Raw genomic sequence first — 17033 nt, 5'->3', positions numbered from 1 at the left:
CATTGCCTACACCCATTAAAGTTAAGTTTTTCCCTCCCTGTTTTGAGATTAAATATATTTGGCCGACCCCTGTTCCGTGTCACGTACACGTTGTCGTTTAGATGCGTTTAGGCAAACATGATATCCTACTTCTAATCTCTCCTTAAGATGATACTTTGCCAAGTTTGGTTTTCCTGACCCACTACAACATGGAGAAATTGTTGGAATATTGGGAAAAGTGTTGCGTTAGACTATGTTCATGTTAATACAACGGGAAATTGAAACCAGCCGCTCATGATCAGCTATCGGCCGCGCTAGGTACTGAAACAAGAAATTAAACAACAACATTTAAATATATATTTGTATATCTTTATGCTACAAATTCGTCCCTGCTTCAACGTGCAACGTTAAAAATGTTCCCCCTACTTCTCTGGCGTTGAATTCTGCCACGTTCACATCACCCATGAAGGAGAGATGATTAAATATATAAGTATTTTATATATAATCCGGGTAATGTGTGCTGTATTGTATAGTTTGCTGGCGATTGTCTCTAGCGGTTGTGTGAGGAATGTTGCCTTTTATGTAAAGTTTAAACACTCAAACAGTGATCCGTTTATCCAAATAAAAATAAAACATGGAATGATAGAAAATTTAAATTACAAGCGCTTAAACAAACTATGAATCGATGACAGCACTAGGTGCTACTTAGGTGTTTAGGAGCAAAAACTAAATCACAGAGCGAAAGTAATTGTGCGTTGACTAATTTTTGGGCGTTAATTGTGACAATAGCATTTTTCAAATGTCCATTTAAACCATAGCCGCGAGAAGATCATATTTCTTTTTGTCGCAATTGTACAAAGCCAAAGAGGCATTGAGATAGAGTGTGTCCTCCTTAAAATGTGACAGAATTTTCCTTTTTCTAATCTACTAAAGTTCATATATCAAGTTGAGAGACCAGGACTGGCCTTTGTTTCCTTCCATTTACAGACTCTTTTTCGATGGTGAGCTGTGCGCACTGTTGCTCTCCTTGTCTAAAATTTTCCTGTTCAATCCTATCACCACTCGGCAGAACTGATTGTCCGCGATGTCGACAAAGTCTGCCAAAAACACGTTCGTCCGCGGTTTGTCCTCCCCCTCGAAAAAGCCCGGCGTTTGTAGTTTGATCCACTCCATCAGCTGTTTGTCGACCGTTTTGGCGCACGTGGCACGCAGTGACGACATGAAACGGGGTACGATGTAGCGAACGGAGGGCGTCAGAACGCACTGCGAAACGAACCCGGTGTCGGAACTACGTTGCGCAAGCGACTCGTCCAAATACTGCTGCAACTTTTTCACGTTGATCTCGTTTGGCCACGGCGTCGGCCAGTCCTGGCTGAGCCAGAAGCGTTCGTTAACACACGCATCGCTACGGTAAACGATCAGCACCTGCTTGCCCGAACCCGTGGCCGACGCCAGTGTACAGTCCTTCAGCTGGTTAACATTGCGAGAATAAATTTTCTTGTCAAAGAAACGGTTCAGCTCTGCCGACAGCATACAGTGGTCGGTCGGGTTGAACAGATAAAAGTGTTGACAGTCCAGCACGACGAACTCCTTCGGATGCGTACGGAGAAAATCCTTCAGCTGCTCTAGTGGGTCCATAATTTCCTCGCAAAACAGACCATGCACGAAGTAAAACTTGTTTTCGGGTCGCTTCATGCAAATTCGCAAATCGAAATATCTACAATCAAAAAGGTTGGTAGCAGAGGATTAGCGGGATATAGGGATATTCGCGGAAACTCGACGAAACCGCCGGCGTACCTTACTCCGCACTTGAGCTGTTCGACGATGGTGTACCGTTGCGTTACAGCCCACCGTCGAACTACGCAGGGGATGAATTTGTTCAACGTTTCTACCGCCGGATCCGCATCCGGCGCGACCGCTGCCTGGTTCTTTATGCCGTACGACATAGTATCGTGTGAGCCAGGAATGGCCAGGTTGATAATCGGCACATCTTTCAATTCCGCCGGCAACCTCCCCATCCAGTTTTCCAAATCATCGGTGAAATCCGCCATTTGACGAGCTTTATCAGTTACAACCTGTCCAGAAGGTGCTACGGAGTGGTCCACAGTGTGCAGGGTCCAGTTTCCAGATTAAAAATAAGCAAATCTAGAAAATAAAAATAAGAGAATATATAAGCTTCAAAGAGTCCGCAAGCGCAATAGTAACCAGTTGGTTGGAAAAACAAGGCTTAGAACAAACATAGTCCCACAAAACAAGATAGGATGAAAGTCACTACCCGTCTACAGCTCAGAACAGCACCCTGAAAAGGTTATAACATACAGCGGCCTAACAAAGCAAAGCTATACGGTGAAAGTTATAATTAGGTAACCGTGAGCTTTTCACAAGGGAGCAATTGGCAGTGAGCGCGAAACGTTACCATGAAAAAATGATGTGCGCCTCGTTGACGAACCTCATTCAAAACAAAGGCCCATCTTTCCGTGTATTGACCTGCATCATTCTCGGTACCGGAAGCTAAATTGGATTTGCAGCATCGAAACGGGCCAGGATATACTAATTAAGCTAAACCGCGGCTTGGGTTGTAGCAAAACAACAACCCCCTACCTTTCACTCGTATGAACAACTCGGTCGTCGGTTGTCAACGATGGGGGAGCGTAGGTAACGGCATTAAAGTTGCATGGAAACGCTCTGCAAACCAGCATGAATATTAAATGCTGTTTTACACTCAAATTTCATCAAACATTTCCTCTACGAAGATATTACGAAGTTACGAAAAAGAAGCACTTATTACAAAAAATAGTTTTTACACCACCCGATACTTTCTCGTTAATAATGTACTCTGAAAGCCTTTACCTTATTTCGCATATTGAACTAAACTAAATGATTTTCAATTTCCTGCAACCCATTATCGACTTTATTTCATTTTTGAAGTGGCCAATAATAAAAAAGTTATTAACGCACAAACAACAACGCTTACGACAATTTTCCATTTCGAGCTTTAGGAAGAATGCTATGGAACGTTCAAGTCGACGCTTCTCTAAATCTGTTCCTAAAATGTTCCTATGTAACCTATATAACTCTAATGGCGCTACTCTGCTCTTCCCTAAATAGTACTGATCAGAAAAGTTTATCGCTAAATACTCAAACAACATTCAGCAGATGTTTTTAGAGTGTCGAAAAAGTTTCTTCTGTATCAATCAATATGATATTTCCTCCCAAGCGATACCTTCCACGGAAAAGGAAGGTTGTTTGACGAGGAAATATTTGCACAACATCAAACTGTTGCCACAGTTAGTCGCCTTCAGGAAAAGGTTAAGCTAATGTTATCTTTTCACCCGTTCGTTACACGCACTTTACACCACGCTCGGCTATCCAAATCCCATTTAAGTTGGTCTTGCTGGAAAAGCGTATTTTCTGCTGCTGCTCGCTCTTTTCATGGTTCAACTCTTCCCATCCGCCGCTGCTCCGACTCTGCTGCCATCATGCAGCGGACATGTGAAACAATGCCTGTTGAGACAGTGTCAATTGTTGGGAGTTTAACCCGAGATCGAAACATGATGCCGCCCCGGGTCAGGATGTTGTACCACGAAGGATTTGACAAAAATAGCACATCGCAGAGAAGCGTCGCTGCTGTGCCGCAACGAAGCCGTCACGTATGGCAAGCCACAATGGCGCGGTCAACCGAGGCAAACAGCCACACACTAATCAGTGGTTTCAAGTCACAATCATACTGGCGACAAATTCTGTTTACACAAGGACCGCTTCCGCACAACCATCAGTCGCTACAAAGCCCGAAAAATGGAATTAACATAAACATTACACATGAATAGAAGCTCTGGCAGAGGGAACGTGACTCATCTAGAGATAGAGAATAAGAATGCACTCGACGTTAGAAGAAATAGTATATTCCTTTGGAATATTTTTCACTAATAACAATTGACCGATTTAACCAGCAACTAACTCACTACCTCATTTATTTCTCGTTCTTATTTCTGTCACTAAACTGTTGTTTCCTGTATATTTAACTACTGAAACTACTGAAAACAGAAGCCAGGGTGAACTGAGGGGTTCAATTTAAACCAGGCCAAGCATTAAAACTCTCCGCAGAATTTAAAAACAATCACAGCTGTTCTTGTCTATGCGATCCTGGCTCGGTTCACAACGGCTCGTAATTGAATTTCCTATCCACGACCCAATTAACCGGTGAAAGCACAACGGTGACGTCCCTTTGTAGCCGGGCCAGCAGCCAGCCAGTGTGCCTCTACTGGAAACTATCGCGCACCACCGATAGGTGATTTTCTCAACGGCTAGTCAAAACCGATCTCGCACGCACAACGCACGAAAGTGAGAGGAATTCGTGGAATCAAGCTTTGCTATTTTCGGTTTCGCTGCCATATTTTGCAATCGCGACCCGCGCTGGTGGTACGTTTTTCGCAAACTGTTCAACTTTATTCGCGGCGCTCCTGACCTCCGGGGTGTCTCTACGTGAAATTGAGTTATCCAATCAACAACTTGTTCGGCGCGTTGCGGCCGTGTGTTTTCTGGCACGCGTGCCACATCGCAAGGATGCCGATTGGGTAACTTGGGGCCATTGTAGTGAAACTATCAAAAGCCAGTTGGTTTACTAGACATCCACTATCGAGTACCACACAGGTCAGGTCAGAGTTTCATAACAAACTAGGGTTCATTCCGCTCATAGCATGGATCTAATCGATTTAACTAAGGACAGTCTTTCTATTCGGAGCGCTCTAAAATGGGAAAAATAATAAGTATAAAACATCAATTTCCATTGAACGATACCATGTAAGAACGTGGCGCTGGCATTTCTCTAAAGACGGACTTAAGTTGTTTCAATCACAAAAACCGAAGGCAGAAAAAAGATACAAATGAAGAAGCTCTTCACGAACGAAAAACTTCTCAGTGACGCATTGCCCAAAGCAGAAGAAAAATCGAAAAGGCGCGCCTTTAGGATTCGCACCTGGGGACCAACCAACAAAACCTAACATGAAATTCCGCCTCCATCGTTTCACCGCCAGAGGTGCAGAGAAAAGCGCTGCTTCGCATATCCTTTGATCATTCCCTTTACGACCACACGGACACGGAATAACATAGCCCAGAGGAAACTCGCATGGGAAATGGATTTTCGCATCGATTAGCCGAACTGATTGCTGGGGACAGCTGCCCCACACAAGTTGCGGGTACATTTTTAATTACTTTGTGCTTCGCAAAGGAAAAACAAAGAAAAGCGAATCGTCTGTCCAGAGCAAACAAATCGATAACAGTGTCTGCTGTATCTGTTGGCACACGGTTCCGTTGTTCTTGTTCGCTGGTGTGGTTAATGGGGCAGAAAGTAACACACATCAGTTGCAGATATGGCTCTGTCTCATCGGCAGCTTAATTCTTGTGCCTCGATAGACGCTTTTTTTGTTGCGGGTGGCCAGTTCACCCTTCCCAGCGCCACATCCGTTCGTAAACAAAGCTCTTCTCTCACAAATGCTCTTACCTCTAGTGCTCTTTGTCGCACGCTGGATTACGCGCTGAGCCGTTCACGGAAGCTGGATTTGAGTCAGCAACAGGATAATGGCTTGGAAAGGCAGTTAGTTTGTTACCATTCGCAGAATGGCGCACCGTTCCCGTGAATCGACTTCGCGAAGAAATGTAACCGAATTCCCGGTGGTTTCCTCGCCGATTTGCAGCTTCTTCGTATGCAGCGCTTGGTCGTTGTCAGCGTACTATCGCAAAGTTTTCTCCCGAAACGGATGCGTTCCTTTCAAGCGACACTTTTCCTGCAATGCGACGATTCTTTACGATACACGACGAAGCGGCCAGGTGGCGGGAATCGTTAAGCTGCATATTTCTTTTTCGCTCGCAGCACAAACCAAACATTTAACTCGACTCCCCACTTACGGGAGCTTAATTATTCACTCATTCCTATGAACGGCGGCAGCATCGGGGATACGAATCGCACTCAACGGATTGTGGTGCCTTGCGTCTGCTCGCGCGGACCTTGAGGATATGACTGGCTCTCTGATAAGACTCACAGGAAGAGCGCGATTCCCATTGTTACATCTCGCGAACGAATTCGCGATTTTCTGCTTTCTTCTGTCGTATGCGCACCTCTTTGTTTGGCCACGCTCGCGTTCCCCTTTCGGTTTGTGCGCTGTTTTTTGGCCCCTTCGTATCCATTTTTAATAGCACGTTACGATGGAAACGTTAAGCGATGACGTTAAACTTCCATTCACAATGATTCCACTTCCTGGCATGCTGAGTTAATAATTGAAAATTCTGTGATTTTCTTCCGCAACATATTCGCTTTCTTTGAAACAATAGCAGTAAGTTTGTTAAATTGCTGAACTATTAGCGACCACTGGTTCCGATAGTGTCGCTCATGTAATGATTCCCACACCTGTAGTCATCTGACAGCTATTTTGACAGCGCCAATATTGTCCACAAAACAGCTTGGGTTCTTGTGTTTTATTTTGGTGCCTTATTTTGTTTTGTATTGTAATTGCTGCGTGCCGCAGAATATGGCAAATTTTTAAGTTCAAACGAAGGTTCGTCGATAACTGTTTGCACAATAAATAAGTTCTAAAAATGTGTCACTCAGCCATCATCACCATAACGTTGTCTTTCCTGCATTCCGGAAAAATGTCCCACCGTTGAAAATGTCCTTAATGTTTTGCGCTTGGTTGTCTCCACAAACATGGAACAAGTAAATAATCACGATGGGGGAATGCAGAACCTGCGCAACGGTATCGCTCCGATCGAGAACGGTTCGCTTCACTTCATAACATCCGCGCCAATCAGCAGTAGTGCACGGGAACAGGAGTACATAGAATCGACGCTGCTCGGCACAGATCTGCTGTCCAGCCAGTTGCCGACGAATTTGCTCACCGATTACATCACGCCCGTTCCCTGTAGCACTGGTAGCGCCATCGGTGGCATTCAATCAACGTTACTAGAGCACCACTACCGGCCGTTCACATCGGACGAATTGCAATCGCTTGTAGATGGCAGCGTAATCCAAGCAATGAACGACGTTACGCACAGAAAGTTATTTCAACAGATCCCCAATAAAGCGACTGCCAACCCGTTAGCACCAAGCAATGAAGCGGCAGTGATTGTGACCAGCAGTTCAAGGGTAGGGTAAAGAAAGTCTAGCCCCGTTCAACACTCTATACCTTTATTGGAATTTGTTTCTATATACACTAGGATATACCCAGCTTTGGCACGATCAGCTCGTATGACAAAATGTTGGATGTTGCCCAGCCTAGTTCCCCCTTAACTGGTGGATTAGCTCAAATTGCCGGCGCCATCGATGGCTACGTACATTTCTCGCTGTCGGCACAATTACACGCAACCGGGTCGGGATGTGAAGCGTATGATATGGTGGGAAACTCTCTCGGGACGACCCATCACCATCAAAGCCAGCAGCAACACCAGCAACACTATGGCCTTCAACATCTTCATCATCATAATCAACATCACTCTCATCATCAGCAACAGCACCTCGGTCAACACCCGGTGAATCATAAGACCATTACCGACCTAGTAAACTGCCCACCGCAAGAAGCTTCAGCGCAACAGTCACAAAATTTGCTGTCTCTTGAACAACCGCATACCTCACTTTTATCGTCCGAAGCTGCTCCGTTGAAAGATTTCAACAATGCCACCATTCCCGTCACCTCGGAGCCGACTAGTGTGCAAAATGTAAGAAACGTACAACTTATAAATTGTGGGAAAATATCTATCCTTTATTCCTTTAATTCTAGGTTGCTGCAATGACTATTCCACCGCTGCGACCCAGCGAATCGTCTAAACGGTTATATTTGTGCCCACAACCTGCAACGCTTAAAGATCGATCGAACGGTCAAATGGTGGAGGGAGCGGCGGTCGTAAAAGACACTGGAGCTTCCGTACTCGAGTGCGAACCACGTACCGACGAAGAAGAAGATGCCGATAGCTTGGTGGAGCAAGCATCGCACACCGTTGCAAATGCGTTGCCCGAAAATATCAACCTGCCACATAAAAAAAGATTAACCAAAAAATTGGGCGATCCTAAGGAAAATGTGAGTGCAGAGATTAATCATTCCGTTGTCACATCGCACGAACCAGCACGCGGAACGGTGATTGCGAACGAAGCGGTGAAAAACGAGCGAATGATGCAACGTCAACCACCAGTTTTACCGCAGCCTCAAAATACGAAGCCCAGTGCAGAAGACTCTGTTGAAACGGTACCTTTGCCGGATCTTCCAGGCAACACTTGCTTTAGGTGTCAACTGTGCGGACAAATCGTACGGGATCAGTTGGTGTTCTTTAACCATCTAAAGGAACACTACGAGCCGGAGGGTTTCGGGCAGGATAGTAAGATAGAGAGCGATCATGCAAAGAGTGCAACAACTAATCAGCTGGCCATCAGGTGTACAGGAGAGCAACTGATTGCCGAGAGCAAAAAACCTAAACCGAAGCTACCCCGCGTGAAGCACACAAAAAAACTAAAAAACGATCGTACGTTTGAACAATCCGAAATGGAAGTGCCGCAAAAGCAGCAGTACGATGACGCAACGGAAATATCGACTCGCGAACAACCAAAGCGGCAAAGTGCACCACAATTTTCGAATATGGCTCAAAACCTGTTTGGAAATGCAAATACTAGTACGGTGCCGATAGAAAATGGAGGAGAGTTTAGCGAAACCGAAGACATGCTCGAAGGCATACGAAGTGTGGTTCAAGAAACCGTAGAGAGAGCCGCTAGCGAAGATATAAATCTTAATGTTGGCGTGAAACAGTGGTTTACATCTGACGGTGTCGGACAGAGTGTAGAAAATGTGAGTAGGGCAGCAATGGTAACAGAACAAATTGCCGAGAAGGAAATGATCACGTTCGTTGACGCAAGTGTAGCCGGACATGACATACAAATCCAAAATGAGAGCCAGAGCTTTGTGCTGTTCCTCAACAAGTCACAGTTCAACGACAGCGGTAAGTTCAAAATATCGTAAGGCAGTCTTCAAAATGCCCATTTATGATACACATTTTTTCAGATCTCCTTGAACCTCTATCATCTGCCAATCACGATTCGCTGTCAGCATGCACAATGGCAGAAAGACCTGTCCAGCTTGTTCAGTTGGGGATGAATGAAAGTAAACGGCACTATGCATCACCACAGCCACAACTGGATGTTGATCACGATCGCGTTGCTGCTCTGCCGACCGTACCGTTTGCAACCAATCCGAACGCTGCTCGAGCGCTTGACCATCCAACCGAATCGCTGATGATTCCTTCCATAGTGCAAATTCCATCGAATCAAGACGATGCGCTGCTACCAACCGTTCCGTTCCACAATGCCACACCTGTGTCACCCGATCTGAAGAATGCCAAGGTACTTAATGACGAACAGAAGTCCGATAACGATTTCGATGACGCAAACGAAGGGTTGCAATACTCTCGTCACGAGTTTGCAGACCAGATGCACGAAAGTAGGCGAAAACCGTTGGACGATGGGCAAGAGGAAAAGGCCGGATCTGTAAATGATCTTCTAGATGAAGAGTATGATTTTAGCAGCGATGACGTGGAGGAGTCCGAAATCGAAACCAATCATAGCAAAGGAATGGATGCGCCCAAGCAAAGGCATGATGGCGTTATGCATGCGACGAACTGCAATAAACAGTACATAACAGCCAAAAAAGTCAAAATGGATTCGAAAACCGGCAAACAAAAGTACCTTTGCGAGGTGGAGGGATGCGACAGACAGTTTAAATCGAGTACGGCTTTTCAGTACCACCGCTTACAGCACACCGGCGTCCGACCGCACAAGTGCGGGTCGTGTGGAAAGTCTTTTTTCACGTGCAGCGCGCTAAAGGTACACGAACGGTTACACTCGGGCGAAAAGCCCTATAAATGTGACCAGTGCGGCCATAGCTTCCGGCAATGGGGCGATCTCAAGTATCACCGAATTTCGATACACACCGACGAGAAAAGCCACAAGTGCGAGTTTTGCGGCAAAGAGTTTTCCCGTCGTTATTCGCTCGTGGTGCATCGACGGATTCACACCAATGAGCGGAACTTTATCTGCGATTACTGCAACAAGGGTTTCCGGGCGAGCACTTACCTGCAGGCCCACCGGAAGATACATACGGGCGAAAAGCCTCACCAGTGCAAAGTTTGTGATAAAAAGTTCCGCAGTCACGGCGACATAAACAGGCACATGAAAACGCACAGTCGTGCCAAGGGCCGTGGTAAGGCTCAAACAGCAGCGGATACGGGCGGTGTCATGCAGAAAATTGCCTCCGCTTCCGATGGCCAGCAACGTACGGGTGACTGTAAAACAAATGTGATTGACCTGACGAAGAGTAAGCCGAAAAGAGCACTAAAAGTCCGGGAATCGATCATGAACCATGTCGAGTAAGGAAGGAAGGAAGGAAGACATTTATCCTTATTCGCAGTAAGGGCAACGCATTGTTATGCTGATTGCAGTTTTTTTATCCTTGTTTGAAACACCTTGTATAGGTTTTGTAATAAATCCGATTGTAGAAATGGGAAGAAAATGTTGTTGGTATCGAACATGAACGACGGAGATGTATTTCACACTTGCGCCTCATTGACTCTAGGCTTTCACTGCATGCAATCCATAGTTGACACGATCATCGTCCACGAAGGTCCAGCTGTTATCGAATCGATCGTAGAAGTATCCCTTCACGCCAATGGTTGTACAGTCAAATGTTGATAGCATACTGGATATTTTGGCCGGGCTGATGAACTTTTCGTAGAAGTGGCACAGACGTGGGATAAAGTTGAGAACATATTCCGGCACAATTATATACACGAACCATGCTACCAAGGTTTGATTTTCCGTCGTTACAAACATTGAACCACCGGGCTGAAATTTGGGTGCGTATTTAAAAAGTGTCCAAAGCAGTATTTCGCCAACCCCATACCTTCAAAGACTTAGCACACGCTTCGAGGATGGGAACTTTTTCGTCGACATGCTCCATCACCTCAGAGCAAACGATTGCATCGTAAATCGCGCCATGGACTTTAACGTGCTCTTCCACCGTTTCTCTGTGATACTGAACGGCCAGTTCGGGAGCTTGCGTTTCGAGATGCTTTCTAGCGAGCAGTATTAATTCTTCGCACGGATCAATACCTACCACCGTGGCTCCCAGTTTGGCCAGGTCTTCGACCATGATACCGCCACCACATCCGACGTCCAGTATGCGCACTCCTTTCAGCACATCCGGCCGGCCACGTTTGGTGCCTTCGATTCGACCGGTCTCTATCAGACCATCCACCACAAGAGGAATGCTGCGAATAATTGATACTTAAATATGTGACAACGATGACGCACCATTTTGGACCAAGACTCGTAGGCAAATCAAAACTTACCGCACTTGTTTGAAAGTGTGCAACATTTTTGCTATTCCATCGACGTTCCACCAGAGGTCCACCAATTTGGCCATATAATCAACCTCCGCCCTGTTCACGCTATCATTACTGTTGCACTGCTTTTCGCGAGGATCCAATCTGTTGTGGAGTCAATCAGATTCTTCGTTATCGAACCATGCTTTTCTAACTCTTCATTTTCTTTTGCTACTCACATGCCGGGGAGACTTTTTAGGATAGGTGTTTTCATAACATCAATCCCTAGACTAGAAAGGATGGTCTCTATGAGGCCAACGATCAGAGCAGCAGCAGAATAAAACCAACGATATGCACTCATCGTAACAACACGATTTGTTTCACCAAAAGCCAGCTAAATTTTCCCTTGCAAAACGGTTAATTTGACTGCCGTTGTCACGTATTGAACAATCGTGTACAGGGTGACACTGAAGCTGCGGGGACACACGATGCGTAACGTAACAAGTTTGACGTTAACGATTAATGCCAAACTGCTGCGCCTCTGTCAAAACGTTTACGCCTCGCGCGAGCCGTAAACCCGAGCGTAATTATTTTTTTCATACGCTTTGCTTACAAACAGAGAATAATTTATGTTTTTATTTGCTGGTATAGCAACAAAATCGGAAAAAACAGATAAAAAAATTCAGAAATCAATTAATTTCTCTTCTATTTCTATTTTCTTGGACCAAAAACACGAACGTAAACACGTTTCACGTTTCGTTTTTATATTTTTGCTGCCACACGAAGCGTAAACGTTTTGACGTTACAAATTAATTTTACGCTAGTTTTCACGCTTCGTGTGTCCCCGCAGAAGTACTTGGTGCAAGCAATCGGTAGCCTATTTATTCCTTTGTTTGCACCCATTTGGTTTTGTTTTTAACAATAGTGTGTCTGTAATGTGTTTTAAAATAATCTGCACATACATGTACAAACGACAACAAGAATTGTGATAATTTGGAGAAAAACGAAACAATAACTTTGAAATCATTCGAACCCACCTTGTAAGTTACACCCGCCAAACTAATCACCAAGGTTATCAGCAAAGATAACTACAGCCAGTACAAACCAGTTCGCCTTTTCATCTATATGCAGTCCTTTTTTTTATGTTGCACCCAATAGCTACTAGCTGAAGAGCTGAAAAGCAAGTTGTTAGGCCCGACGGCTGCAGCTGCGTAGTGTTCAGAAGTTAGGATGAGGTGGAAAAACTGTACATTTCCGAGGCTCTAAAATGCCCTTATTAGGAAAAAATGTGTGTTGAATGTTAAAAAAATTAATGATTTGATATTTGATGATTTTTATTTCCTCCCATTTTGTGTATTGGTACAATGACTATCGAACATTGCTCTACGTGCTTCACGTTCATTCCACTGGAATGGTCATTCGTTTTCAAATTAATTGCTCGAATTACACTTAAAGTTTTTACTTTTGAACCAAGGCTAACAAAACAAAAAAAAAGAAGTTCTCCTGAAGTTAGCAACATTATGCAGATGTAAATGTTCTCTTAGTTTCACTTCTGCTCTCCAGTGTTGAGTTTTTTGAGTGTCACCTCTGCAAGTCCAATTTTCAGCTTCTGTGATTTGGTGGTGCCCGTATTGCACAAATCTGTTTTCGGAGGACGTATTTGAATTGTGAAAACTCTGCATTTTACTTGAAGAGAAAACTGAAAATAGTTTAAATGTACTTTAATGTCATTTTGAAAACAAGTTTTAATTTTTGTAAGCACACAGTTTCGGTTTATCAGTTACCTGTACGGATAGCCTTGTGCCTTCGAACGGAATATCGACAGGATTAACGAAAAGAAGACGACCACCAAAAAGAGACCTACGATAGCGGTAACTTTGCTCTTGCGGTTATCGTTCTGCCATCCAGCCTCCGTCAGCAGTACCATGCCCAAAACAATCATAGCATCTGCAAATAAATGTTTGTTGCCACAATGATTCAAGCCTAATGCTAATTCGGAAGCATACTTACTCAAAAACATTACAATATAAGTTTCGATCACCAGCTGACCCTGGGATGAGCCATGAATGTACGCAATGCCACCGTTCTGGCTTTTGTGCACAAACGGTGGACTGCGAATGTGGTTCCACATTTGTCCGGATACCATCGCGAAGCAAAAGATGACCGCAAGTAGAGCCCACATTTGCTTATTGTACAGAAAGTCGAGATTATTCCGACGTAGGTAAAGGAAACCGCCGACAAAGAGGGATAGCATTAAGACTGCCACCGTAGCGGAATAGTTCGGTGGACGGAAGATTCTTATCTGGATGTCGGTGCGCTCTTGGATCCACTTGCCGATCACTTCTGCCGACACTCCCACTCGCTGAATGTCCATGGTGTCCGCTGGTTTGGGTTTTCCCTTCGGGGGGAAATGGATAAAGACTGGTGCCGTGTTTAGGCGCAGCATTTGGAACACATCGGATCCTTCGTCAAAGTCGACCATTGCAAAGAACAGTTTGTTCGAGTATGTTTGCGAGTAGCGGTACGAGTTGGCCACAATCGTGTACTCATCATGCGCATGACGGCAGATTACGCACTGCCGTGCCGGAGCCATTGCCGTGAACATTACGATAACCGAGTAGTTACGAGGAGCCGACTTCACAAAGTCTCGAAACTTGTTGCCGTTGAATCGCAGTACCGGGCGTTTGGTATTCATATCCAGCAGCTGCTGCACTTTATCAGACAAGGATTGCTGTCCCTGGTTGGAATAGAAGATAGGAAAAAAATGTAAACATCAACGTCACCTCCTTCGCCCCGGACCGGCATTCCGTTCACACCGCGATGCTTACACCTCGGGCATTTTTAGATGTTTGGCTGTTCACGAATTGAAAAAGGCAAAAAGCTACGGCCAACAGTGCGGCTAGTTTTAAGAGAATCTTCATTTCGAAAGAACGGTACACTTGCCACGAGAAAATCGAAGAAACTAATTTTCCTCCACCTTCCTCGACAACAAATCGACACGTTTGACAGTTTCAGTGACGTGTACTTTTCTAAACATAAAAACAAAACATATCCTCGTAAGACGTTTGTAGCGTTTGATTCAGACATTTGAAATATTTTCCGACAAAATACAAAATATTATTTTCAATTTCGCCGAGCATCAGATTATAATGTAACTATTGATTTTAAATATTATGAATAAATTGTGGGGATTTTTCCTTTTTTGCATCTTGAAAGAGTCTGTAAAATTGTTTGTAAAATTTGGTTACTTTTGTAGACAATATTGCCTATTGTTGCAAGTTAAATTTTCTCCTGTACCAACCAACCAACCAAATCAAGTGCATAATTCGTATAATTCATTCAAGATCAATTTTTGTTTCCTCTAGAATGTAATATTTGTTGGTGGTCTTCTTCTCTTTTGCTGAGCTCTTTCGCAATCTTGTGAGGCTTGTATGAAAAAAACCTAGCGATCTATAATTGCTGGAAAACGTTGTCTCAACGACTCCGTGTTTTGATCTCTAACATTCATGCTCATGCTTTCCGAGAACGACGAGTTTTCAGTTTCTTTTTCAAAGTACCATCTTTATTCAAAATCAAATGAGAATCTTATGTTTATCTAAAAATAAATCTTAAGCTCGAACAAATGTACGAATAAAAAATAATGATTCATATTCCGCCAAACCGTTGATCAGTTGTGTGTTGTTCCTCTTTGTTCTTCGAATGCACTAAAAATTGAACTCTTGAAACACGAAGTGAATGAAGCCCTCCGTTTCCCTCCCTTAGCCGGACGCATAATGAAGAAAAGCGCTGAGAAAACAATCTACTATATTTATGCGAGCGCAAACCTGCAGTTGCGCCTCAACGCTTCCTTATGGAGGAACGGACGCTCACTCAAAAATCAACGATCCGGAGGCATAGCTAACGCTGGAGTCTTTCTTATCACAGCACTGATTGCTTTGGTCGTACTTCAGGAATTTGAAGCTCATGCGGTAACCACGGCGTTTCAGTTCTTCCACGGACTGCATCATCACACCGATCGGATGGCGACCGCATATGGTATTGTTGTACTTTCGTAGATACTCACTAAAGCTGTCCGCGTTAAGTGTTTCGATCAGATCCATCCCCATCTTATCCAGCGTCTCGATCCACTTGTAGATCGGACCGGAACCTTCCGGGTAGTAGCTGTAGCGAAACCGTTGACCCCAGTGGCAAAAGTCGGAAGAAATGACGAAGAGGTTCTGCGGATCGGCCAAGTACGGGGCGAAGATTTTACCGTACGTTTCCTCCCACTCGTTGCTGATAGAGCCCACCATCACGGGCACGATGGTGAACTGATCCCTGAAACTGAACGGCACGGAAATCGCTTAGAAAGGCCGCCAACCAACAACGACAGAGCACATACTTTTCCATAACTTTGGCCACATAAGGAAGGTGCATTTCGATACTGTGCTCATCTTCGTCCGTCTTCTGATCCATCCATTTAAAGTGACCGGTCGCTTCGAGCTCGGCGTTAATGCTTTGATCGACCTTCAGATCGTACAGTGGGGTTCGGCAATACTGGGCGGCAGAAAGGGCGCAGCTGGAGAGGCGCACATGGTGCGACGGTCCGAGAATGAACACTCGCTTGCTGGAAAATGCATTGCCGCTTTAGTGGAGGCTCATTTTGGAACCAGAATTACCTCAACTCTATGATAGTTTCCGGTTCTCCACTTACACTACGGCAGGACTGATCTGTCGGTAAGCCCACGCACCGCAAGCACCGCAATAACGGTAGCCGGCGTGCGGAGCGATTATGGCACGGGCGGGACCGTATGTTAGATCAGCATCATCTAACCATTTACTAAGTTGACGATTCAGTTCGGCTCCTAACGAATAACGAAAAGGACGAGTTCAACGTTTCGCCTGCAGGCCCTTCCAATGGACTTGAGAACAACCCATCGCTCACCAGACTGAGTATACCAGCTACCAGCGTGCGCTGCCTCGCGATACATCATTTCCGGCCGGACTTTGAATGGGTGCTGAGTAAAGCAGATTCAATATTCTACAACTTGACTTCGTGCCACTTTCTGACTTTGGTGAAAGTGTCACCGCGGGCTGTTTAATGGTTGAGGATAAATTAATTAACTCTCAGGACACCGATTGTCTTCCGGAAAGGGGCACGAGCAATACGACGATAGCGATAAGCGTTAAAGAACGACTGCAATGAGAAAGGCTTATGTTATGTTCAGTTTTTTGTCGGACACCACGGAAGAACCCTTTGGCTTCCGCACGGCGTTGGGTCGACGAGGGCTTCACTCACTTGAATGGCAACTTCACCGAAACGCTAGGTAAAACGTGGACAGATTTCAATGCTGGCAGAGGTCGAGTTAGATTTCGCCTTTTCTACCTTTTGTAGCTCCAAATATCCAAATAAGTACCTAGGCGTTGTGCAAAGTTGCCTTTCCGTACCACTGCTGGCCACAATCAAAGGGGTGTGGAAGGAAAACATATGCGAAAACAAACGTCACGACGCCATGTAAATCTAATTGCCTCAATTTCCACTAGAGGGCCATCTCCGTGGATATTTTTTTATGTTTTTATTTATTTTATTTTATTCGTACTGCCGACACTTTAATTGAAATTAAATCAATTGTTTGGTGGTAATTCGCTCGTTTTGCAACTTGATCAGGCGGAGTGGAGTGGCGGAGTGGTCTGTATAGACGCCCCGGCGTTGTGTCAGTTGT

At 44.8% G+C, this 17033-nt stretch overlaps 5 protein-coding genes across 7 annotated transcripts; 1 reads left to right on the top strand and 4 right to left on the bottom strand.

Moving 5' to 3' along the window:
* Window positions 1–504: 504 nt before the first annotated feature.
* Window positions 505–6268, bottom strand: LOC131208415 (PI-PLC X domain-containing protein 3). Its single transcript, XM_058201158.1, has 3 exons — window positions 5480–6268; window positions 1777–2124; window positions 505–1696 (listed from the first exon to the last, which is right to left on the bottom strand). Exons 2-3 carry the CDS (start codon window positions 2028–2030, stop codon window positions 961–963), a joined length of 990 nt encoding a protein of 329 aa, XP_058057141.1. The 5' UTR covers window positions 2031–2124; window positions 5480–6268; the 3' UTR covers window positions 505–960.
* A 411-nt stretch (window positions 6269–6679) lies between these two features.
* On the top strand, window positions 6680–10381 carry LOC131207894 (uncharacterized). Its single transcript, XM_058200527.1, has 4 exons — window positions 6680–7117; window positions 7189–7686; window positions 7749–8955; window positions 9018–10381. Exons 1-4 carry the CDS (start codon window positions 6680–6682, stop codon window positions 10379–10381), a joined length of 3507 nt encoding a protein of 1168 aa, XP_058056510.1.
* Window positions 10382–10516: 135 nt separating this feature from the next.
* LOC131208416 (ubiquinone biosynthesis O-methyltransferase, mitochondrial-like) lies at window positions 10517–11798 on the bottom strand. 2 transcript variants are annotated; one of them, XM_058201160.1, is made up of 4 exons: window positions 11571–11798; window positions 11359–11496; window positions 10911–11293; window positions 10517–10852 (listed from the first exon to the last, which is right to left on the bottom strand). In XM_058201160.1, the coding sequence occupies exons 3-4, from the start codon at window positions 11157–11159 to the stop codon at window positions 10580–10582; spliced, it is 522 nt and encodes a 173-aa protein (XP_058057143.1). In that variant the 5' UTR covers window positions 11160–11293; window positions 11359–11496; window positions 11571–11798; the 3' UTR covers window positions 10517–10579. The 2 variants fall into 2 exon arrangements, with proteins under 2 accessions (XP_058057143.1, XP_058057142.1); XM_058201159.1 differs by having other exon boundaries at window positions 10911–11277.
* An 860-nt stretch (window positions 11799–12658) lies between these two features.
* LOC131208414 (tumor suppressor candidate 3) lies at window positions 12659–14326 on the bottom strand. 2 transcript variants are annotated; one of them, XM_058201157.1, is made up of 4 exons: window positions 14160–14326; window positions 13342–14068; window positions 13116–13278; window positions 12659–13030 (listed from the first exon to the last, which is right to left on the bottom strand). In XM_058201157.1, exons 1-4 carry the CDS (start codon window positions 14250–14252, stop codon window positions 13015–13017), a joined length of 999 nt encoding a protein of 332 aa, XP_058057140.1. In that variant the 5' UTR covers window positions 14253–14326; the 3' UTR covers window positions 12659–13014. The 2 variants fall into 2 exon arrangements, with proteins under 2 accessions (XP_058057140.1, XP_058057139.1); XM_058201156.1 differs by having other exon boundaries at window positions 13116–14068.
* A 577-nt stretch (window positions 14327–14903) lies between these two features.
* LOC131208417 (protein MEMO1) lies at window positions 14904–16749 on the bottom strand. Its single transcript, XM_058201161.1, has 5 exons — window positions 16610–16749; window positions 16256–16507; window positions 16025–16175; window positions 15713–15937; window positions 14904–15654 (listed from the first exon to the last, which is right to left on the bottom strand). The coding sequence occupies exons 2-5, from the start codon at window positions 16302–16304 to the stop codon at window positions 15198–15200; spliced, it is 882 nt and encodes a 293-aa protein (XP_058057144.1). The 5' UTR covers window positions 16305–16507; window positions 16610–16749; the 3' UTR covers window positions 14904–15197.
* Window positions 16750–17033: the final 284 nt, after the last annotated feature.

The sequence above is a fragment of the Anopheles bellator genome, chromosome 2, assembly GCF_943735745.2.
Source record: "Anopheles bellator chromosome 2, idAnoBellAS_SP24_06.2, whole genome shotgun sequence".
NCBI lineage: Eukaryota > Metazoa > Arthropoda > Insecta > Diptera > Culicidae > Anopheles > Anopheles bellator.
Note: the sequence above shows the minus strand (reverse complement) of the source record. Positions and strands in the feature narration are given on the sequence as shown.

Bases quoted from the DNA above. Each gene is read 5' to 3' on its own strand.
- LOC131208414 (XM_058201156.1), bottom strand. From the start codon at position 14,252: ATGAAGATTCTCTTAAAACTAGCCGCACTGTTGGCCGTAGCTTTTTGC. The intron at 14,069-14,159 runs GTAAGCATCGCG...TATTCCAACCAG, and splicing joins CATCTAAAAATGCCCGAGGT to GGACAGCAATCCTTGTCTGA.
- LOC131208415 (XM_058201158.1), bottom strand. From the start codon at position 2,030: ATGGCGGATTTCACCGATGATTTGGAAAACTGGATGGGGAGGTTGCCG. The intron at 1,697-1,776 runs GTACGCCGGCGG...TTTTGATTGTAG, and splicing joins CAGCTCAAGTGCGGAGTAAG to ATATTTCGATTTGCGAATTT.
- LOC131208416 (XM_058201159.1), bottom strand. From the start codon at position 11,692: ATGAGTGCATATCGTTGGTTTTATTCTGCTGCTGCTCTGATCGTTGGC. The intron at 11,497-11,570 runs GTGAGTAGCAAA...ACTCCACAACAG, and splicing joins CTAAAAAGTCTCCCCGGCAT to ATTGGATCCTCGCGAAAAGC. The intron at 11,278-11,358 runs GTAAGTTTTGAT...AATTATTCGCAG, and splicing joins CACACTTTCAAACAAGTGCG to CATTCCTCTTGTGGTGGATG.
- LOC131207894 (XM_058200527.1), top strand. From the start codon at position 6,680: ATGGAACAAGTAAATAATCACGATGGGGGAATGCAGAACCTGCGCAAC. The intron at 7,118-7,188 runs GTAGGGTAAAGA...TATATACACTAG, and splicing joins TTGTGACCAGCAGTTCAAGG to GATATACCCAGCTTTGGCAC. The intron at 8,956-9,017 runs GTAAGTTCAAAA...ACATTTTTTCAG, and splicing joins GTCACAGTTCAACGACAGCG to ATCTCCTTGAACCTCTATCA.
- LOC131208417 (XM_058201161.1), bottom strand. From the start codon at position 16,304: ATGATGTATCGCGAGGCAGCGCACGCTGGTAGCTGGTATACTCAGTCT. The intron at 15,938-16,024 runs GTAAGTGGAGAA...TGCATTTTCCAG, and splicing joins CAGATCAGTCCTGCCGTAGT to CAAGCGAGTGTTCATTCTCG. The intron at 15,655-15,712 runs GTATGTGCTCTG...CGTGCCGTTCAG, and splicing joins GTGGCCAAAGTTATGGAAAA to TTTCAGGGATCAGTTCACCA.